At 46.5% G+C, this 21,546-nt stretch overlaps 1 protein-coding gene across 1 annotated transcript in view; it reads right to left on the reverse strand.

Moving 5' to 3' along the window:
* Positions 1–21,137, reverse strand: part of KIAA0100 (KIAA0100 ortholog) — a 29,875-nt gene extending 8,738 nt beyond the window's left edge. Inside the window, exons 1-25 of the mRNA XM_006768021.2 lie at positions 20,847–21,137; positions 20,312–20,361; positions 19,849–19,996; positions 19,552–19,670; positions 19,257–19,317; positions 18,882–19,071; positions 17,958–18,081; positions 17,688–17,812; positions 17,374–17,441; positions 17,124–17,269; positions 16,336–16,454; positions 16,062–16,225; positions 15,663–15,918; positions 14,883–15,088; positions 12,421–13,516; positions 11,796–11,987; positions 11,457–11,659; positions 11,190–11,308; positions 10,858–11,078; positions 10,143–10,333; positions 9,907–10,006; positions 9,562–9,764; positions 8,377–8,671; positions 4,413–4,570; positions 3,927–4,133 (exon numbers count right to left, since the gene is read on the reverse strand). Coding sequence (XP_006768084.2) covers positions 3,927–4,133; positions 4,413–4,570; positions 8,377–8,671; positions 9,562–9,764; positions 9,907–10,006; positions 10,143–10,333; positions 10,858–11,078; positions 11,190–11,308; positions 11,457–11,659; positions 11,796–11,987; positions 12,421–13,516; positions 14,883–15,088; positions 15,663–15,918; positions 16,062–16,225; positions 16,336–16,454; positions 17,124–17,269; positions 17,374–17,441; positions 17,688–17,812; positions 17,958–18,081; positions 18,882–19,071; positions 19,257–19,317; positions 19,552–19,670; positions 19,849–19,996; positions 20,312–20,361; positions 20,847–21,122 — 5,037 coding nt within the window. The 5' untranslated portion in view covers positions 21,123–21,137. The remainder of the gene's footprint in view (positions 1–3,926; positions 4,134–4,412; positions 4,571–8,376; positions 8,672–9,561; positions 9,765–9,906; positions 10,007–10,142; positions 10,334–10,857; positions 11,079–11,189; positions 11,309–11,456; positions 11,660–11,795; positions 11,988–12,420; positions 13,517–14,882; positions 15,089–15,662; positions 15,919–16,061; positions 16,226–16,335; positions 16,455–17,123; positions 17,270–17,373; positions 17,442–17,687; positions 17,813–17,957; positions 18,082–18,881; positions 19,072–19,256; positions 19,318–19,551; positions 19,671–19,848; positions 19,997–20,311; positions 20,362–20,846) is intronic.
* Between the last annotated feature and the right edge of the window lie 409 nt (positions 21,138–21,546).

Consider the following 21,546-nt stretch of genomic DNA (forward strand, 5'->3'; position numbering starts at 1 on the left):
ACATCTGATGAAATGCTTACTACTTCTTTTTTTTAAAAATATATTTTATTGATTTTTTACAGAGAGGAGGGAGATGGGGAGAGAATTAGAAACATCAATGAGAGAGAAACATCGATCAGCTGCCTCCTGCACACTCCCTACTGGGGATGTGCCCGCAACCAAGGTATATGCCCTTGACCAGAATCTAACCTGGGACCCTTCAGTCCGCAGGCCGATGCTCTATCCACTGAGCCAAACTGGTTAGGGACTTAATACTTCTTAAATAATTATACTAGAGATTTCCTGGATTAAGCCCTAAGGTCACTGGAAGAAAAAGCAGTAGCCAAGGAGAGAGAAGGGATAAGCTTTAACCCCAATGAATAGAATAGCAAAAGATGTTATCACATTGGTCCTTATCAGACATAGCTAGATTTAGTAACTCACTGGGTGTACCACACCCAGCACAACGTGAACATTTAACTCCTGTTAAATAAGTAATGACACTGCAGAATATTGACTAGGTATATCACATAACCATTAGATTTCCCAATAATATTATATCCTAGAAATTATAGTACAAATTTTACCAAGAAGCTGAAAAGAAAATTTATAGTCACTGCTCACAATTTCAACATCTAACAAAAAGATTATCTTACACATACCTCCCCAGACATACTGACCAAAAAAGACTATTTTCCATCTGAATGAAGCTTTATATTTTTCAAAATACTTTCTCATTTAATCCTTTCAACAATCTTAAGATGAAGTATTAGAGTTCCATTTTACAAATAAAAGTGACTTGCTCAAGGGCTCAAGGCTACTATTATGGCAAAGCTGGCATTAGAACTCCCATAATCTGACTCCTAGACAAGCAGTCTTTCTATTCATACTTATTGCCTTGCTTAAAGAACCACTCAGTCATCTTCATTAAGAGTGATCAGAGCCCTAACCGGTCTGGCTCAGTGGATAGAGCATTGGCCTGCGGACTGAAGGGTCCCAGGTTCGATTCTGGTAAAGGGCATGTACCTTGGTTGTGGGCACATCCCCAGTAGAGGGTGTGCAGGAGGCAGCTGATGTTTCTCTCTCATTGATGTTTCTAACTCTCTATCCCTCTCCTTTTCTCTCTGTAAAAAAATCAATAAAATATATTTTTTAAAAAAAAGAGTCATCAGAGCCTGGCTGGCATGGCTCAGTGGTTGAGTGTCTACTGATGAACCAGGAGGTCATGTGTTTGATTTCTGGTTAGGGCACATGCCCCAGTTGCAGGCTAGATCCCTGGTGTGGGACGTGCAGGAGGCAGCCAATTAATGATTCTCTCTCATCATCAATGTTTCTATCTTTCTCCCTCCACTTTCCTTTATGAAATCAATTAAAAAAAATTTTTTTTCAACAAAAGAGTGATCAGAGAGCCCTGGCCAGTATGGCTCAGTTGGTTGAGCATCATCCCATGCACTGAGTTGGTTCAATTCATTGGTCAGAGCACATGCGAACTCAATCCCCAATAGAGGATGTGCTAGAGGAAGCCATTCAATGGTTCTAATCGATGTTTCCCTTCCTTCCTCTCTCTAAAATCAATCAACCAATACATATATTGGTTGATATATACATCTTTATGGAACACTTCATGAATTTGCATGTCATCCTTGCGCAGGGGCCATGTTAATTCCAATTTTAGTATATGTGCTGCTGAAGCGAGCACTATCATCCTATATAATAAAAACCTAATACGCAAACTGTCCTCTCGACCGAGAGTTCGACAGCTCACTATGCCAGTGCACTGACCACCAGGGGTCGCACGGCGCTGGCAGTGGGCAGCAGTGGAAGCGCTGCCGGCCCTGATGGGCACCTACGAGAGTGGGACGGCGATGGGATGGTGGAGCAGGTGAGCGAGCGGTGCCAGGCCAAGGCAGATGCAAGCGGGGGGCCCCAATCACCCCGCAGATGGTGACCAGTGGCCAGTGACCAGCGGCCGGCAGGCCCTGTTCACCCAACCTCCCATGGCACCTGGGCAGGGGACTGCAACCTCTCGCCAGCTACCTGGGGGTGGGGGTGACAGGGATGGAGATGCAGTGAGAATGCGGGGTGTCTGCCAAGCTTGCTCTCAATCCGCCTGCTACCTTCCCCCAGCCTCTCGCCCTACCTGGGGGTGGGGGTGACAGGGACTGAAGTGCGGTGAGAATGCACTTGGGTGTCCACCAAGCTCGCTCTCACTACCCCTGCTACCCTTCCCCGGATGCCAGGGCTCTCGCAATGGGGAAGCCCCCACACTCAGGTGTGGGGCACCCACCCGCACAGCCTTTTCCGGGTGAGCCAGGCCACAGCCTCTGGGACTGCAGGGGCCAATTGGTTGGGCTCCCCATGGGTTCATGAGGAGCCAGTCTGAGAGGCTGGTAGGGAGAGAACGCACTGCCTACCCAGCTTCCATGCGGCACTGTTGGGTAGCCCAGAGGCCCATGCTGGGCCCCAGCCCGTGGCATCTGGCCGTGCTCACCACATCTCTGTGTGGGGACTCAGGCACCATGACTCAAGTGAAGGGGGGTACGTGGGGGCCTAGGGGCCCAGGTGCTGCCCAGAACCCAGAGGTCAGCTGGTACCTGCCCTTCCATGCCAGACGCTCACACTTCAATCACCAGCCAGACCTAGGGATACCTGTGCATGAATGTCATCCACCGGGTCTCTAGTCTATATGTATAAAAGCCTAAGCAACCGTTCTACTGTTTGACCAGTAGCTATTATGGGCACTGACCACCAGGGGGCAGATGCTCCAACCAATAGGTTAGCTTGCTGCTGGGGTCCAGCCGATTGGGACTGGACAAGATGGGTCGGACACACCTGGAGCCCTCCCGCAGTCCCTCCTGGGCCCCGACGATCGGCCCGATCAGGACAGGGTAAGATAAGCCGGACACACCCTGGAGCTCTCCCGCGGTCCCTCCCCAGCCCAGTCATGCACCAGTGGGGATTCTCAGCCTGGCCTGTGCCCTCTCGCAATCTGGGACCCCTCGGGGGATGTCAGAGAGCCACAGGCCAGGCGGAGGGACCCCACCAGTGCACGAATCCGTGCATTGGGCCTCTAGTATATATGTATTTTTAAATAGAGTGATCAGAGAAAAGACAGAGAGCTTATCTAAAATTCTGACTTACACCCTAGCCAGTTTGGCTCAGTGAAAGAGCATCGTCCTTCGGACTGAAGGGTCTCAGGTTTGAATCCGGTCAAGGGCATATGCCTGGGTTTCGGGCTCAGTCCCAAGCAGGGGGTGTGCAGGAGGCAGCCTATTGGTGATTCTCTCTCATCATTGATATTTCTCTCTCTCTCTCCCTCTCCCTTGCTGTCTACAAAAATAAATTAATAAATTCCTACTTCTAGCCGAAACCGGTTTGGCTCAGTGGATAGAGCGTCGGCCTGCGGACTGAAAGGTCCCAGGTTCGATTCCGGTCAAGGGCATGTACCTGGGTTGCGGGCACATCCCCAGTAGGAGATGTGCAGGAGGCAGCTGATCGATGCCTCTCTCTCATCGATGTTTCTAACTCTCTATCTCTCTCCCTTCCTCTCTGTAAAAAATCAATAAAATAAATTCCTACTTCTAAAAAAATAAACAAATAAAATTCTGACTTACTGCCTGTTTTCAAGCTACCTGCTGATTAGTGTGATATTATTAATGGGGTCAATAACCTTTTCAAAAGTAAAAAAAGTTCCAACCCATTTTATTCTAGTGCTGGGCAATGAGAATTTCTCTTGCAATGAAAAGAACAGCATGAGATTTAAAAAAAAATAAAAATCTGTGTATTCACAGACACAGACCAGAGCTACAGTTCCTACATTAAGGTGTAATCATCCATCTGCTAAGCTGGTAGCAATAGGTACTGTCAAGATTCTTGTAATTATTCTGCTGGAAGGGGGCAATTATGGAAAAAGGGATGTAATGGACCTTCCCAGCCTGCTGACTAACCTCTAACCAGAGCTGCCGGCCATCCTGCTCAGTGGGGCTGCTTTCGGTGGTGGCAAAGTACTGCATGCCATCCAGCAGGCAAGTCCAGGATGTCTTTTGCTTCAATGTGTCACCATACCAAGCTGGATGATGCTGACACTGCAGCAGCTGGGCTTTAGCAGCAGACACAATGACACAACCTTCTGTCTCTGCTCCACGAAGAACCATCTATATCAGAGACAGAAGCAGAGTCATAGCACCAGAGCCACCAGGAAAGATGAGATTAGTTAGAGGTGTGTAGCATTAACTGCAGCTGGGTCTAATTCTGGCCTGCTGAGTGAACTCTACTGGCTTTTAGATATTGTAGTGAGTGATTATCCCTGATACCTGCTGGAAGGAATAATTCTTTGGAGTTCTATTCACCCATTCTTATTTAGAGGTAGGGGAAGGTGAACACATGATTATGACCTAACCCAGTGTCCAAGTGCTCTGGTAAAGAGATGATACCTGGCAGTTGACCAGCTCAATTAGGCAGTTTCGGTTATATATATCATCCGTCTGGCAGGCAGCAATGCCACACAACTGGTCACTCACACCTGACTCATCTTCTGTGAACACTACGAACTTATCTGTCTCTTCAATCAGCTTCTGCAACATGTAGGCACCTGGCAGAGAAATAGGAAGCGGGAAAAGTTACAGTTTCAAAGGGATTAACATCCAAACTGATCTTTCAATTTCTCTAGCTAGGCAAGGGCTAGAACATATTCTCCCTAATCTGCAACTCCAGCCCACCCCACTCCGCCCCTTGACCCCTGAGGGCAAAATAAGGGTTATCATTTCATTTCCCCCTAAATTTTAATAAAAACAGATTCCCAAGAGAAACTATGTAAAGTGGTAGCATTTTTTTCTCTTAGGCATATCCACCTCTAGATTAGGATCTCCACAGACCCCCGTTTTGCTCCTTTATTTTTAATTCCAAATTATTTGAAATGCTGTTTGTCGACCACTCCTTTCCACATGAAACCACTCTCTTGCCATCAGTGCTATTGTGGTCTAGCGCTAGCCTCTCCTTCCCAGGTCTTAGAAATAAGTATCTCCGCCTTGGCTGGTTTGGCTCAGTGGATAGAGCATCGGCCTGCAGACTGAGGGGGTCCCAGGTTCGATTCCGGTCAAGGGCATGTACCTTGGTTGCGGCACATCCCAGTAGGGGGTGTGCAGGAGGCAGCTGATCGATGTTTCTCTCTCATTGATGTTTCTAACTCTCTATCCCTCTCCCTTCCTCTCTGTAAAAAATCAATAAAATATATTTAAAAAAAAAGAAATAAGTATCTCCTAAGGTCTATCTTGGCACGTTCCTGTCCCTTTCTTACTTTCTTCTGAGTTTGTCTGACAGTGTTATGGTTAAAAGCACAGTCTCCAGAATTAGACTAGTCTGCCTCTGTTTAAGATCCGATCTCTTCCAGTTACTTGATTGCGACCCTCAGCAGCTTGCTTTAACCTATGTTCTCAGTTTCCTTGTCTGTAAAATAACAGAAACTATCTCATAAGGTTGTTGAATTTAATAGAATACAGAAATGTATCTTGCAGAGTACCTGCCACACAGTAAGCAACTATTATTATCTCCTTTGCATGAACTCTTAGCTCTATCCTATAATTCCCAAGTCTCTATCTCTAGCCCTAAGCTTTTAAACCCTCATTTCCATGTTTGCTAAACATTACTTTGATGTACTAGTTGCACCAAAAACTCAGTATGTCTAAATCAACAACTCTATACCTTCCCAAACCTGTTTAGCTTCATTTTTGCTTTCCTCCTGTTTTAACTCCTTTTTCCAAACAGTTTCCAAATCTTTTATATTTCCATCCCCTCATCTTCATTCCCATGGCCTCTACCTAGTTCAGGCCCTTGTTACCTTTTGTTGAGACACCACAATAGTTTCCTAATTTGTCTCCCCACCTCCAGCTCCTTCCTCTCCCATCCTCCTCTGCACCATTGCCAGATTTATCTTCCTAAAAGTAAAACTCTAATGATGACATGTCTTTATCAAAAAAAACCTTCAGCCAAAACCGGTTTGGCTCAGTGGATAGAGCGTCGGCCTGCGGACTGAAAGGTCCCAGGTTCGATTCCGGTCAAGGGCATGTACATGGGTTGCGGGCACATCCCCAGTGGGAGATGTGCAGGAGGCAGCTGATCGATGTTTCTCTCTCATCGATGTTTCTAACTCTCTATCTCTCTCCCTTCCTCTCTGTAAAAAATCAATAAAAAAATATTTTAAAAAAAAAACAAACAAAAAAAAAAAACCTTCAGTAGTTCACCACTGTCTACTGAATAAGGACCCACAACTCCTTAGCCTTGCATAAAATGGCTTTGATGATCTACCTCCAGCTTTCCTTTCCAGCATCTTCTCTCACTCCTCTCTTTTAGCTACTCTCTATGCCAACCAGAGAGACTGTTCACTCTCCTTTGAACACACTAAGCTTTACCAACCCCACTCTCTGTATTCTAGACAGAGATATTCCCTCTGTCTTGAATACTCATCTCCCCAATTCCACATGTTTAAACCATACTAAGTCTTCAAGGTCCAGCTCAAATGTTATTTCCTCAATAAAACCTTCCCTGAGTGCATTCCTTCCTTCACTCCACTCAAGAACAACTTCCATATTCTTTAATTTCTTTCTTGTGGCATTTATCATTTTTCATCTTGTTCTTAAACTCACCATGAACTTGCACCTGTCTGTACTTGTTATCCCCTTTCCCTAAAATGCCCTTCTCTCCTCTTTCTTCACCTGTCAAACTCTTACTAATCTTTTTTTTCATATTTTATTGATTTTTTACAGAGAGGGAGAGAGATAGAGAGTTAGAAACATCGATGAGAGAGAAACATCAATCAGCTGCGTCCTGCACATCTCCTACTGGGGATGTGCCCGCAACCCAGGTACATGCCCTTGACCGGAATCGAACCTGGGACCTTTCAGTCCATAGGCCGACGCTCTATCCACTGAGCCAAACCGGTTTCGGCTAATCTTTTTTTTTTTAATATATTTTTATTGATTTCAGAGAGGAAGGGAGAGGGAGAGATAGAAACATCAATGATGAGAGAGAATCTTTGATCGGCTGCCTCCTGCATAAGTCACAGGTCAACGCTCAACCCCTGAGAGGGATCTTAAAAAATGAGTAAGCCCAGCCATTGTGGCTCAAGGGTTGAGCGTCGACCTATGAACCGGGAGGTCACAGTTCAATTCCTGGTCAGGGCACATGACTGGGCTGCTGGCTTGACCCCCAGTGGGGGGGCATGCAGGAGGCAGCCGATCAAAGATTCTCCTCTCATCCTTGATGTTTCCATCTCTCCCTCTTCCTTCCTCTTCCAGGTACATGCCCTTGACCGGACTTGAACCTGGGACCTTTGAGTCCGCAAGTCAACGCTCTATCCACTGAGCCAAACCGATTAGGGCTATATATTTTTTAAAGACCCATCTTCATTATCATCTTCACCGTGAAGGCTTTCTAGACTTCCCTATGTTGATTTAAATACTTTCTTCTTGAACATTCTTACAAAGCATTTTCATAATGAAATAATAATTTGCATATCTTTATATCTACTAGTTTCTAAGATTCCTCCCATTTTTGTATCCCTAAAGTCTAGGGTCACGTCTGATCTATATATATAAAAGCCTAAGCGACCTTTATGACTGGTTGACCAAACAACCAGTTGCTATGATGTGCACTGACCACCAGAGGGCACAATGCAGGAGCTGCCCCCTGGTGGTCAGTGTGCTCCCACAGCCAACCTCCTGTGGTCCCTCCCTCAGCCAGCCTTGATCTGCCCTGAATGGGACTGGGTGAGACGGCCCTATCAGCCCTGATTGCCGGGCAGGCCAAGAGACCCCACCTGTGCACGAATTCGTGCACCAGGCCTCTAGTATATTATAACCCTTCAATAAAACTAAAATGAACCTATGAATAAATGAGTGATTGAGTGAATGAATGAACTAATCTTAGCTCATCCAGATATGACAACTTGTTAAGGAACATAGACTGTTGTTCATTCTATATCTATCATTCTATTCTATATCTGTTATAAATATTTATTGACTGAACAAAATAATTCATCAAAACACAAAACAATTCTTTAATTCTTTGCTTCTTTCCCTTATTCATCCTGTGTTGGCCCCACCATTTCTTCCTGATCCTCATCCTTGCCATAGGACTACACCCTTTTATGCCCCATATCAATGCTTTGTAAGACTTGGGTGGCCTGATATGGAAAAATAATGGTTTCATCTTTATACCTAAATGGAACCAGCCATGATTTAGCGCTTTTCAAACGCCTGTCCAAGCCAATGTACATATTCTACCAAGCATGTCAAACTTCAAGGCTAACACAGGCCAAATAAATGAGGCATGCAGCCTGCCCTGCAGACCATGAGTTTGACATGCTTGTTCTAAACCTAACCCAATGGAGTCCTATCTTACCTCCTGATGACCCCTTATCAGGCTGTCCGCTAAAGCTGGGACTGCTGATAGGAGGTGGAGCTGAAGCGCTGGTTGGGACACTCTGCTTTGGCTTTTTGGCTGGCATCTGGGGATCAATCTTTAACCCCTTCAGGGCTTCAGTAGAGAGATTGCGTTTGAGTACAGCTGCCTTTTTGTAGCCATCATATAAACCAAAGGCAATGTCCCGATTAGTGGTTGTCCAGGAAGCCCGTAAATCTACCAAGTGCAGCTGGTGTGTATGAAAGGCAGGGTCCCCAACTCGAGCAGAGAGCTCCTAAGAAACAGGAAGAGAACCTCAGGGTAGTATGGAAATCCCCACCATTTCTCCTGGACCACAAATGCAAAAATAAGGAAACAATCTTGTTTGAATAAAAAAACCTGTTCTGGGGGAGATAAGAAGGCCCTGGAGAAAGATAAGGGGGGGGGGGAGGGGGACGCCCGGATAAAGAAAAACTAAGTGGTTTTAGCATGGACATTAGCTATACCCACTGTATTTTAAATGACTCAAAGATTTTCAACTTAAAATCCTTCCTTAATTTGGGTTGGGGAACAAATAAAGCACTACGGAATGTTGTACTCTAGTTCCTGAAGGTCAATAGACTATCCTTAGAAGGAGAGAAAGAAAAGTAATCTTCAAAAAGATTACTTTTTGGTGCTGATACAGGTGATTCAAGTGAGTGTATGATAAAGTAATGACATATATGCTTGGAATATAGTTAGGAACACTACCAGGGACTTAGTCTAAAATGTATTGCTATAGACTGAATTGTGCCCCCACCCCCGAATTTACATTTTGAGACCATAATCCCCAATGTGATGGTATTTGGAGATGGGTCCTATAGGAGGTAATTAGGTTTAGATTAGGTCATGAGGGTGAGGCCCTCATGATGGAATTTGTGCCCAGAGAGCTTGAAACATCAGAGAGCTTGTACTCTTTTTATGCCATGTGAAGACACAGGGAGAAGGCAGCCATCTACAAGCCAGGAGGAGAGCCCTCACCAGAACCTGACCATGCTAGCACCCTGATCTTCTCAGGTCCCAGAATTGTGGGAAATTAGTAATGTTTTAGCCACTCAAACTATGGTATTTTGTTATGGCAGCCTGAGCAGACTAAGACAGGTACTGATACAAATAAGGTAGTAAAGAGACTGTTTCAGACGGTACCTCCTCTGCTGTGCGATTGCTATGCCGTTGGTAGGTGAGGGAGGACAGGCTCAGTAGGTGGGTCTTTGTTACCAAGGGATCAAGGCAGTGATCAGCACTCTCTTCAGTGGGTGAGGCCATCAGATGAACAGTCACCTGACTTAAGTCACTAACCATCTGGGTCACACTCCAGTCAGAGATGAGGCGCCGCATCACTGTGCCCGCTGAGGAAAGGAGGCATACAGAGTCCATGCAGACCAGCACAGAACAATAGTGTGGGACAGAAAGAGAGAAAGGGAAGGGAACTGAGAAAGCAAAAAAGGACAAGGAATAGGCTAGGAGAAATAAAGGGGTTGTTTACCTTACCTTGAGGTATAAGCCGCTGAGTTCCCCGAGTGAAGACATGACCCTGACTGCACTCAATCTGGATACCCCGCTGCTGAGCGAATGAGGCCCAATAATGCACCTGGTAACAAGAGAACTTAACACTGAATGAAGAAATGGCGCTGGAGAGATGATTAAGAGACCAGGAAAGAAAAACACAAGTAAACAACGAAAGGGGAACAGAAGTGAAGATGTCAGCAGGGATGTCAGAGCCTGACCTGTAGCTGGGGCAAGAGGGCAGTGAAGGAAAGCTGCTTGTAGTGCTGGCCAAGTTTCTTCTTGCCGGGTTTCAGGTTATTGAAGAGCTTTCCCCTACAGATAGGCCTTGTGACACTAGTCCAAGTTGCCCAGAAGTTTTGCATCCAGCGCAGGGTACTACTATATAGCAGAATTCGGGGCTGGGATATTGCTGCAAAGGAAAGGATAGACATTTCCTGGCTATAGTTAAAACACAGAGATGAAGTAAAATCCTTCCTTAGCTCAAGTTCTAGGTTTAAAAACCCAAACAGCACTCAACCTGACACTAAATATCCTCAACACCCTCTGTTTTAGGTTTATTTTTATTGATTTCAGAGAGCAAGGGAGAGGGAGGGAGAAACAGAAACATTAATGAGAGATAATCGCCTGTTCAACATCCATGTGCCTACTGAGGATCGAGCCCCCAGCTGGGCATGTGCCCTTGATTGGAATCGAACCCAGGACCCTTTAGTCCGTAGGTCGACACTTTATCCACTGAGCCAAACCAGATAGGGCAACACCCTCTTTTCAAAGATCCAACTTCTTTGCTTTCAGCAACCCTCTTCAAAAAGGTGCTAACCCCAATCCTCCCTTGCCCTTTCCCTATCCCCTTCCCAGAAGACTGAGCTGAAGTCCTCAGTGTCAAAGCCCACCCTCCCAGCTCTTCCTCCCCATTGTCCCAGACCCAAGCCTCACTCCCGCTGTGCTGAGTCAGATCCATCTTGATGGAGAGATTGAGGTTCTCAGAGCGGAAGGCCCGGTAGGAGTCATGGAGCTGGCCCAAGGGCACCTCAGGCAGAAATTCTGGGGCCCGAAGAGTGACGCCATGGTGATCATGGGGGTTCCCGTGGCATAGCCACTGAAGGTCCAGTGTCATGCAGAGGTCAGGCAGGTGCAGAAAGCAGCAGTCATCATACCTGCCTCACAATAATCCCAATCTTCAGTGCCCCAGTCACCTGTAGACCCCTGGCTCTTCCCCACTCCCTCCACCCTGAGTCCTGTTAAAGCCCCACCATCTCTCCACTCACTTAGAGGCTGTCCTCACGTTGACATCCAAGTCACCCTTGAACACAAACTGACCAGGTTTCCAGTGAAATGACAGGTGGCTCCACTCCCAGTGCATATTCTCAGTTGTGTTGTATGGATCCTATAACCAACCCCAAAAACTTGGGTCAGATATGGATAAAAATATCACCCTCATCTCCCAAATCAGTACCTTTCTCTCTTTCCCCGAAATGCTGTACCAGCCTCAACCATACCATCCTAATAAGAAAACCACTCATCTGAACCCTCACCTCAGTAGCCAGCTGGTGTAGGTTTGCCTGTTCAACATCCATGTGCCAGTCCCCATGGAACAGAAGACGGCTCTTGTCCCACCATGGCAAGGGTGGGCTGGGGTCTGCTGAGGGCTTCGTCAAGAGGTCCACAGACTGGCCAATCAGTGTCCAGGCTGGATCCCAGCATGGGCCCCATACCACTGTGTACTGGAAGATTTCCGCTGGGATAGAGGGGCAAAGGATACAGGTTGTTACACAACTTCATCTCTTTCCTCTTCCTTCACTGCAGAAGGGCCTCAGCGCACCTTCTACCCCAGCCATGACAACATCCCAAACCAACTGCCCTCCTCTACTCACAGCGGAAGTCGTGGTAGAACTTGAGTGGGGGCATGTTCCTCTCTACTACCACATTACCCCATGGTAGTCCCAAGTGCAGGATTTGACGCCGACGGGAGCAAGGCTGACCACTCTGTTCAGTGCCCACAAGTCGACCTATCAGCCGCCAGTCACGGATCTCAAACAGGTACCGGGGATAGTCTCTTATCCGAACTGTTATTATAAGAAAGATACACACTGGCTATTCAGGGGACAGTGTCAGCATACTCAGGCATTTTCCCCCCCGCCACTACTTTTACCCACCTATTTTACAAATTCAACTGAGAAAAAAACAACCTAGTAGATGGCAAAAAAGCTGAAAAAGGGCATTGAGACCCTGAACAGATGGTGAGAGGAATAACACTGAGATCTAAGAGATATACTAACCCTAAAGATGACTGAGTTAGTTGTTCCTTTACCTAAGTTAGCCTAGTAGTTTCAGGGTGAAGTTCAGGAACAAAGAAAGGTATGAAGAGCCCACACCCATCCCACTCCACCCATCCAAAAACAGCCACAGTTCCCAATATAACCAAGCTTCTCTGTAATCACTCAGAATGCTCCTTGGAGCTCCAAGGGCAAACACCAGGCTCTGCAAATAAAGACTTACCCAGGAAAGTCTTGACACTGCACTTGAGCATACGACACCACTGGATAACATGATCTACTCCCTCCGCAGGAAAAGGGCTGCCTGGATCAAGCTCTCGAACCTGCTCTATCACACGTTCAGGCCCATGGAAGGAAGCATCTGCCAGAGCCACCAGCTCGAGCCCTGCTAGGCTCCAAGTGAGCAATGCCCGGCGCATGGGTGTGTTGCCATAGAGACGACGGGAGCGCTGGATGTAGATTTCAATGTTTTTGTGTTCCAAAGAGGCATAGAGCTCCTCAATTTTGCGGGCTGGCAGTAACTCCCCATGCTGTTTCCGAAGGGCAGCCACTTTAGCATCCAGCAGTTGCAACCTTTTGGCACTCTCCTTACTTTCATCCTTCATCAGTTCATAATTATCTCGAAGTTTCACCTCAAAAATGTCATCCAGGAAAACCCATGAGAAGTGCTGAACTTTCAAAAGTAGATCAGGTGGGAGTGGGGCAGGGCCTGGAGAGGCCTGAGCATGAGTTCCTCCTCGATGGAGCCCCTTAAGCCATTTCTGAACTCCCACAGCCTCATCCAGAGTTTGAGAAAAATCATACTGATAAGGAAACTCCACTGAAACTGAGCCGAGGGAGAGGAGCCAAACACGGTTCCGGAGGGTCTGCAGCACAGGCAAGGGGTTCCGGTGGAGGATCATCTCCTCTAGCTCAGGTAGCAGCTGCACCTCCACCTCCTTGAAGTTGAAAATGCTATTGCCATCAAAGCCAGCAGCCAGCTCTGGGCAGTAAGCCTGAAGCGAACCCCCATGCCGGCTCAGTGACACACTTTCTGCAGCCAGGGTAATGAACTTGTCCTCGGCTACAAAAGCAGTCAGCTTGGCCGTGCTCACCTCTAGTGTCAGGTTTAGCAGCCGTTTTGAGGGAGATGTTTCGGGAGGTTGGCCTTCTCGCTCAGAAGTGGCCCCTGGAGTCTCTAGTGCCAGGGGTGGAACAGTCTCAGGAAAGAGAGTGGCTCTTAGTAAGTCTCGGCACTGCAGGGTGGCCAGGATATGCTGGTACAGGTACATGTGATCTGGGGGGCTCCAGAGTAAAGTAAGCCCTGCACCACACTGAACCTTTAGGAAGCAAGAGAAAAGGATCTGTCAATTACCATGTCCCAGAACAGGAGATGACATATGACCCAAGAACCATCTCCACCTAGAAGTCTTTCCTGAGTAACCACATTAATTAGTCCCTTCCATGTTCTTAGCACCAAGAGCACTTAAGAGCACTCACACTAAAGTTCTCCTCAACTGGATTCTAAGCTGTCTGAGAATAGAGGCCATGTGTTTTAATTATTTGGCACCTACCAAAGTATATCCAGTATATACAGCACATACTCATTAAACCATCTGACTTTATGTTTCTGCTCATAAGTTATCTTTCAGTAACTGCCACAATGTATCATAACCACTGCAACAATCAATTTGAAAATGTTTCATGCACATTTTTACTAAATTCTAGTATATAAAGTAACGAACACACAAATCAATACAGCAAACTGACTTATGTGAAAGTATGCCTCAAAGAAGGGAGCAGCTTGAAAAATAAAATTGGTTCTGAATATCTAAGTGGGCAGAGAAAATGTAATTCCAGGACAGAAAAATTCCTTTGAGTTCCAGCCTCTGAAAAGGAAACACTTCAGTTTCCAAAGGAAGTTGAAGTCTAACAAACAGGAAGCTACCCCACTCTCCTCCTAAGAGGGTCCCACGTCGCCCTAACCAGTTTGGCTCAGCGGATAGAGCGTCGGCCTGCGGACTGAAGGGTCCCAGGTTCAATTCCGGTCAAGGGCATGTACCTGGGTTGCGGGCACATCCCCAGTAGGGGGTGTGCAGGAAGCAGATGAATCAATATTTCTCTCTCATCAATGTTTCTAACTCTGTATTCCTCTCCCTCTCCCTTCCTCTCTGTAAAAAATCAATAAAATATATTTTTTAAAAAAAGAGGGTCCCACGTCCATCTAACAGCCTGAGAGAAAGGTATTGAAAAGCTTCTGAAAACTTACCAGCACTTCCATCTTCCAGCCTTTGGATGAGCTGAGAGCTTCAGCAACATGACACAAAATTATGATATTTAAAAAGCCCCTTATTTTTCAGAGCTATGCACCAAAATATTTACAGTGGGTATTATGTATCTGCTGCAAAATAATCCCAGAGCCAGAGGGCAGGAGCAATTGGTGGAAGTGTAGATGAAATAAGTTGGTCATAAGCTGCTAATTATTGAAGCTGGGAATGAATACACGAAAGTCCACATAGTCTCTCTAGTTTTACATAGACTTTAACTTTTATAATGAAGAGTTAAAAATCTTTAGAACAAGCCAGGAAAAAAGAACACCAGGTGCTGTATTTCTCACAGATGAGTTTTATGTGACTCCGAAGACTGGGCAATGCTCTAAGTCTGAGGAAAACCCAATGTAACTCAACCTCCCCACAGAAGCAGTACCTCCAGAGAGCGGATGCTATTGTGATAGGTGATGGAGAGCATGGAGAGGCTGAGCACTGGCGCAGGGATGTCAGGAGCCTTGCAACAGGGCTGCATCTTCTCTGTGACGGACTTCACCAGGGCAAGCACAAGCCCTTGGACACCCACAGTGGAGGTTTCAGCACTTCCCAGGACAGTCAGCGTGTCCAGTCGGACCTCTGAAGCACCTAACATCCAGAAACCATGTTAGCCTGGATCCTCAGCTCTCAAATGGCAACTTCCGTTCTCACTCTCCTTTGTTACTTATTCTCTTCACTCTAGTTGTCTTTATTCCCCACACCTCCCTAACTTCGTTTCTCATATTTAAGGGAAAATTTCCCTTTCCCATCTTAACCTAAACTTCTGGCAAGGCCAAAGAAGTTCCCTAACTCCTACAAATTGCCCAGAAATACATCAGTTACTAAACACACAAGGAAAAAAAGGAAACAAATAAACAAACACTACATGCATCTCATTCTCTTGACCAGACATCAAGGCTGTCTTTTTCTTACATATCTTGCTTAATAATTGCCTTTTATAAGCCCTTAAGAAATACCAAGAAACGTAATTCCAGCATTTCATCCTCTAATTCAAAATTATGATACGTAAATTACGATTTTGAATTAGAGGATGAAATGCTGGAATTACGTTATTAAATTCCAAATAATAAGCTTCATTAAATTAGAAGGAACAGATTGAATCTGCATAATGTGCTTAGGTTATAAACTACCCACTTTGGTATAGACTCTTTGTCCTACTTACCAACGAGGGCAGAAAGGGTGAACAAGTTCATGTCCTCCACCTTCAAGTCCACCTTCCACAGTAATGACACAGACTCCCCGAATGAAGATTCTCTAGAGACTGACTTCCCAGATTGTGGGCCCATGAAGGATAAGATCCGAGAGAGACACTGGGCACAGGTGTCTGATGTTTCTACCTGCAGTCCTCGGATGGTACAATCAAGAAAGAGGGTATCCGACTGGGTGCTGGACAGGCTGAGAGGCTGATTATAGCTTCCCTGGAAAAGCAGCAGAGGGACTCCATTAGGAGCATGCAGACACAGTTCTGTAATGCCCTAACGCACTGCTTGCTGCCAAAAAGGTGCTACATGCTGTAAAGCAGGGCAGGATGAGGAAACTGCACGGGCCCCTGTTCACCTACCTGTAGTGTGAAAGAGTCCAGGACAAGTGCCTCACCCCAAACATGCATATTGGGTGGGTGGGGTGCCCGCTGAATGTGAGAGTCACTGCCCACCCGCCAGCAGAGGTGGTCCACAGTTAGGATGCCCCGTTGATGGATACTCTGTGGCCGCAGATGCTGATAATCTAAACAAAGAAGGCAGGAGAGAGGCATTCTGTGGAGCCACTGTGGCCATCGATGGGGTCCAGCTCCACTAATGGACAGGTCTTGTTCCTTTTACATCCCAGAGCCTTACCCAAAGAGATGGAATTGAATCCCAAGGCAAAGGGCGGTGTATCTCCAAGCTGAATGGAAATGTTGACATTGGAGATGGAAGTGCTAAAGATGATGGGAGCCAGGATTTGGGGGAAAGTTCTGTACAGGGATAAGACATCATTGTTTGATAAAGAAAGAATTGCAGCTTCCTATCATGGAAGCTCTCAAAAATCAGTGTGAGTTTTGTTGTGATTTTTAGGAACTGATGCAACTTGAAAATAAAAAACTAAACTAGTCAGTTCAGTGCTACTCCCAACAGTTAGTCTGCAGGAAGGCCAGAAAAATATTAGGTTGAACCATATGAAACTGCCATTTCATAGGTCAAATATGGCGAACATTAGCATATCACAGAACTCAAACTTCTACAACCAAGGAGCATCACTTCCAAACTATTAACCTTAAGTTTTCTATGCAACACAATGCAAGCACTACACAAAGAGAGATATGGCACTGCTAATATGACCTGTCACTTTATCATCTGAGGCAGACAAGATACTGTTCATCATTTAAGTTCAGTTTAGCAAACATTTATTTTGTATAAGGTACTGTGCTAGGTACTGAGGACATAAAAAAAAGAGGACTGCATCCTACCATTAAAGAGCCTATTCTAATGGGGAAGATATATAAAATAGGATTGCTATTGAGACTGGGACATTGAAACTGAAATTCAGAAAGATCAAACAGTCAAAAACATATTTCACATAAGACACCACTTTAATCCAAAATAATCCATCTGATGAAATGGCAATTGAAAAAGATTGCACTGACCTTTTCTTCCTTTGCTTAAGAGCAGATGGACTAGACCCTTGGGTCTCAAGTGCTAGCATGTGCATCCAGTGAGAAAATTCTTGGTGCCGGTAGTGAATAATACAAGTGTTCACAACCAGAGAGGCTGCGAGGTCAATGGTAGTTACCTAGAAAGAGAACACCAGAACTATGAACTTGGGTTTTATCTCATAAGGCAATTGATGTAGGAAGAGAACAGAGAAAGGAATAATTCTTGGTACCACAGTCATACCTGCACACTCGCCTTGAGAGAGTTGAGGCAGACAATGCGCTGGCGGCTCTGGGACAGCAACAACCCATCTGTAAGGGCAGAGGACAGATCAGAGGACACTGGGAGCAAAAGGTAAAACTAGGAGATGGTCAGAGACAGGCAAGGAGTTGAACAGGTTGTCACCAACACTCAAAAGAGTTGGGGCTATTTTCTCTCAGTATGGTTTCCTCCTCCCACTCCCCACTGGTATTAAATTAAGAAGGCCATGTGGCGCATGGGGGAAAAGGGTGTTGGGTCCTCCCATTCTCTCTCAGTACCAGCATCTCCACCCAAACCTTTTAGTAGGAGTTCAGTGCTCATCTGTGCCATATCAGAGTTTGCTGTGAAGCTACGAAGGGGCAGCTGATCCTCATCACGGTGGTACAGGAAATGCAACAGCTTCAGCGTCCAATTCAGATGCCTGAACCAGAAACAGACTCTAGCTCAGAAATATGTGGAATTCCCATTCTCTGTATAGACAAGCTCAGTGCAGCTACTTGCTGCATATACCCAGCATATAGCTCCAACTATCACTCTCCACACTTCTGTGGCAGAAGAGATCTCACCTCTTTTGACTATTCATGGACAGCACCACACTTGTGATATCCATTTTCACCTTCACCTGGTCTGGCAGCTGCTGAAGGAGGTAGAGGCCAGGCAGAGTTGACTCAGCCACATTTTTTGTCACGTCTGAAAACATGAATGAATAATACAAAAGCCATCAATCCTTAACACCCTCAAGTCTTCAAAAATGCCCTGTCCTCTTTGACCAAAAGCTCCCATATAAAATAGACTAAGCAAATGCCCAATGTTAGGCCAAAAGGCAAATATCCCAGAGATTCAGAACGTGCTGCAATTTGTTCCCCAGAGTCTAAAAAATAGTACAGGGAACAGACTGGTATAATAGAAAGAATATGGACTTTAGGGTTAAATAATTTAAACCCCATGTTTAATATCAATTAGCTGTGTGACCTGTCAAAATACCTATCTAGTGGCTCTCCCTCCCTGGAGCACGCCCAAGCCTTTCCCCTCTCCCTCTTCTTCCCCCCAGGGTGTCACCTTTACCCTTCTCTCTCCTAAGTTCCAAGGGCCCCCTGATTTTGCCTCTTTAATTTGTTTCCTGAGCCCATTTCTTCTACTGCTCACTTCTACCTCTGTGACTTTCTAAATAACTTTCTCTTATAATTTAGAAAGAAAAGACACCCCTCTAATCTTCCTAGGCTTCAGTGTTCTCACTGGTCCAATGCTGAGGATTTAGTGAGAGAACATATATAAAGCTCATAATACAGGTCTAATTTATGATAATTACCCACTAAACATTGGTTCTTTTATCCACCACAAGCAAATGTCCTATTTCCTCTATCCTCGGGGTCCAAGGCCAAGGTGACTAACAAATCACACCTAAATGAGTAATGAGGCCACTATTTTTTTCTAATTCCAAAATAACCTGAGACCAGGGCAGCCAAGAAGCTCACTGACTGGGGCTTTACCTGAACAGGGAACAGGCGGGGGTGCCAGGCTTGAGCCCTGGTGCAGCAGCTGACTATGGAAGAGGCCCTCGTGCAGTTCAGCATGGAGTGTCCACACATCTACAGAAATTGCCTTCAGATGCCGACTCCTGATGCCCACCTCTAGACACAGCTTTAGGGCCAGTGAGAGCTCCGCCAGGCAGGTGTCCTCCTACAGAAAGAGTAAGCTGCTAAGGTATATATGTGTAAGGAGTCTGGGAGTTTGGGGTCAAGAATTCAGTGGTCTGGAACACTACCTTGAGAGAACCCCATAAGGACACAGAATCTATGGGGTAAGCCCTAAGCTCCTTATGACCAGAAGGAAACAAGGCATCTGAAGGACCATGGCATACTCACCAACTGGCCACTCTTTAGAACTTTGCTGTTGATCTGACTTAGGCTCACCTCACATTTTAGCCTGAGAAAGGAAAAAAATTAAAAGCACTTGGCCCCTTTCCTCACCATTTACCTTCAGTCAAGCTTTGTTGACTGGAAGGGACAAGGCAAGCAGAAGTGCCTAATCTCAGGCTCTCCTCAAATTGCACAGAATAAGAACTTGACACTTTGATAAGAAGGCCCTGGCATCCACCCACCCTGAAACAACTGTCAGGCAAGAATGGGCCTACTGGACCCTTTTCTACCCAGAGTTTACCTTTTCCCATCACTATCCAAAAGAAAGCTGCTTTCTCTGATCTGAATGTGCCACAAGGACTCGGAGGTAGCTACCTTGAGAACCATGATGTTTATAGAATCTACATGAATGGAGAATAGCTGCAAGGAAGAAACAAAGAACAGCAATTAATGTCAAGGCACTGCCCCTTCTTTCCAACAGAAAGAGAGTAAGAGACAGCTCTTAGTATCCTGCCCCCCAATAGCAGAAAAACCCACCCATGATTCCAAAGCCAGTCATTCCCAGTACGGACCAAGAAAAAGGGAGAAGCAGCCTCACCTGACAGATGATCTTCAATAAGGCCGGGCTGAAGGACAGCTCTTTTTGCTGCACTCCTGTGCTCTGGGAGAATGGAGCAAACAGGCCAGAAGCCTTCTGTGGGTCAGTTCTGATACGCACTTCTCCAAAGCACAGTGCCACATAGCGCCTGCCCGGAAGAGAAACCTCGCTGCCATCAGGCCCGTCCCCTCCATAGCAGTCTCCTCCCCGCCCTCACATTCGCTCTCCCATCCTCCCTAAAAATGTAGCTCAAAAGAAAAAAAAAATGTAGCTCAAATCGTGGAGGATCGTCTCGTAGTAGTTCTCAATCTCTGTCTCACTAGAGATAATCGCTTCCAGGAGACAGCAAGCCAAGAACCCACTTCCTTTCCTGGACTTTGAGGCCTGTGTCGAAGAATCTCATTCTACAAACCCCAATCCCAAATACTCCCCAAAGGAAAGAGCGAGGATATAGGGTACTCACGGCAGATCATGGCTAAGGAGTTTGCTGGAAATCCACAGGCTATCAATTTCCTAAAACATCATGGAAGAAAGCCGCCAGGTAAGACATGAGCAGCCTGACAAGTCAGGGAAGGTTCTAAGAAGAGGCGGAAGTGCTACAGCCCTTCCACGAATTATTCTCCATCCCATCTCTACCGGCTTCCCTCCACCACACTGTATCCTGCTCCTCACAATAATGTTTGCATTTCTCTTTTATGGGCAGGTGGCCGCGTTTCCCCTCTTAAATCAGAACAGTAGGCTCTACTGTTTCCTGTTATCTTTGGTCTGTGCTTTACCTTTGTATTGTTCTTATGTGCCCTGGACACTGTGCCTTATCAGCATGTTTAACCGAACGACTTACGTCAGTCCTAGCATTCCCAAACTAAGAGCATCTTGGCAAAGAGGTGACAAGCCTGGGTTAAACTAGGAAAGCCACCCAGAATTTATTAAAAAGAAAAAAGCTGAAATTAAGCTGGCTCAACACCACTCACATACCCAGGGAATCCCGCAGGACTCACCACTGTTTGCTGGTGCTGCTGAAACTTAAGACTGACATTCTGGATCCAAAAAAAGGAGCCAATCTTGAGCTCTGCCTGCAGCTTCCGCTGACACCACTTGGTGACCAACCGGACCACCAGCCACCTGCAGAGACACCCCCGTGAGCTCACAGGACCCACTCCCAACGATGGCTTCCTTCCCTCACGCCTCGCTGGCCCTAGAAGCCCTTGCAGAGGGTCGCATCCTGAAGCCGGGTCTTCCGGGCAGCTCTCCCGTCTCCCACCACACGGCTCCATCACAAACACTGAGCCACGAGGATCAGCACCGTAGCCCCGGACTGTCCCCGCCACCCGGATGGAATCAGACAAATCAAACGCCACCTTCTAACTTGGAGACAAAGCCCCTCAGACCTTTAGGAACCCCAGAGGCGGAGAGAAGAGGCCCCCACAGGAGTCGGAGTACCGGCATCCCTGTCGGATGTGCCATCACATACTCCCCACAGGGTCCGTGTCTTCGCCCTGCAGACAGATGTCCGCCAGAAGGCACTGCGGGGTCACCCCCGGCCAGCTCGCCAGCTGCTCTCCCCAGGGCGGTCAGACCGGCTCTGGCTCCCCAGGGCGCGGCTGCAGGTGCCTCCGGGGCGTGTAGAGGAGTAAAGGGAGACCACGGCCGGCCCCCCTCCTCACTCACACACACACAGCCTGGTTCAGCTCCCAGCCT

This window comes from Myotis davidii, unplaced genomic scaffold (genome assembly GCF_000327345.1).
Source record: "Myotis davidii unplaced genomic scaffold, ASM32734v1 scaffold363, whole genome shotgun sequence".
Lineage (NCBI taxonomy): Eukaryota > Metazoa > Chordata > Mammalia > Chiroptera > Vespertilionidae > Myotis > Myotis davidii.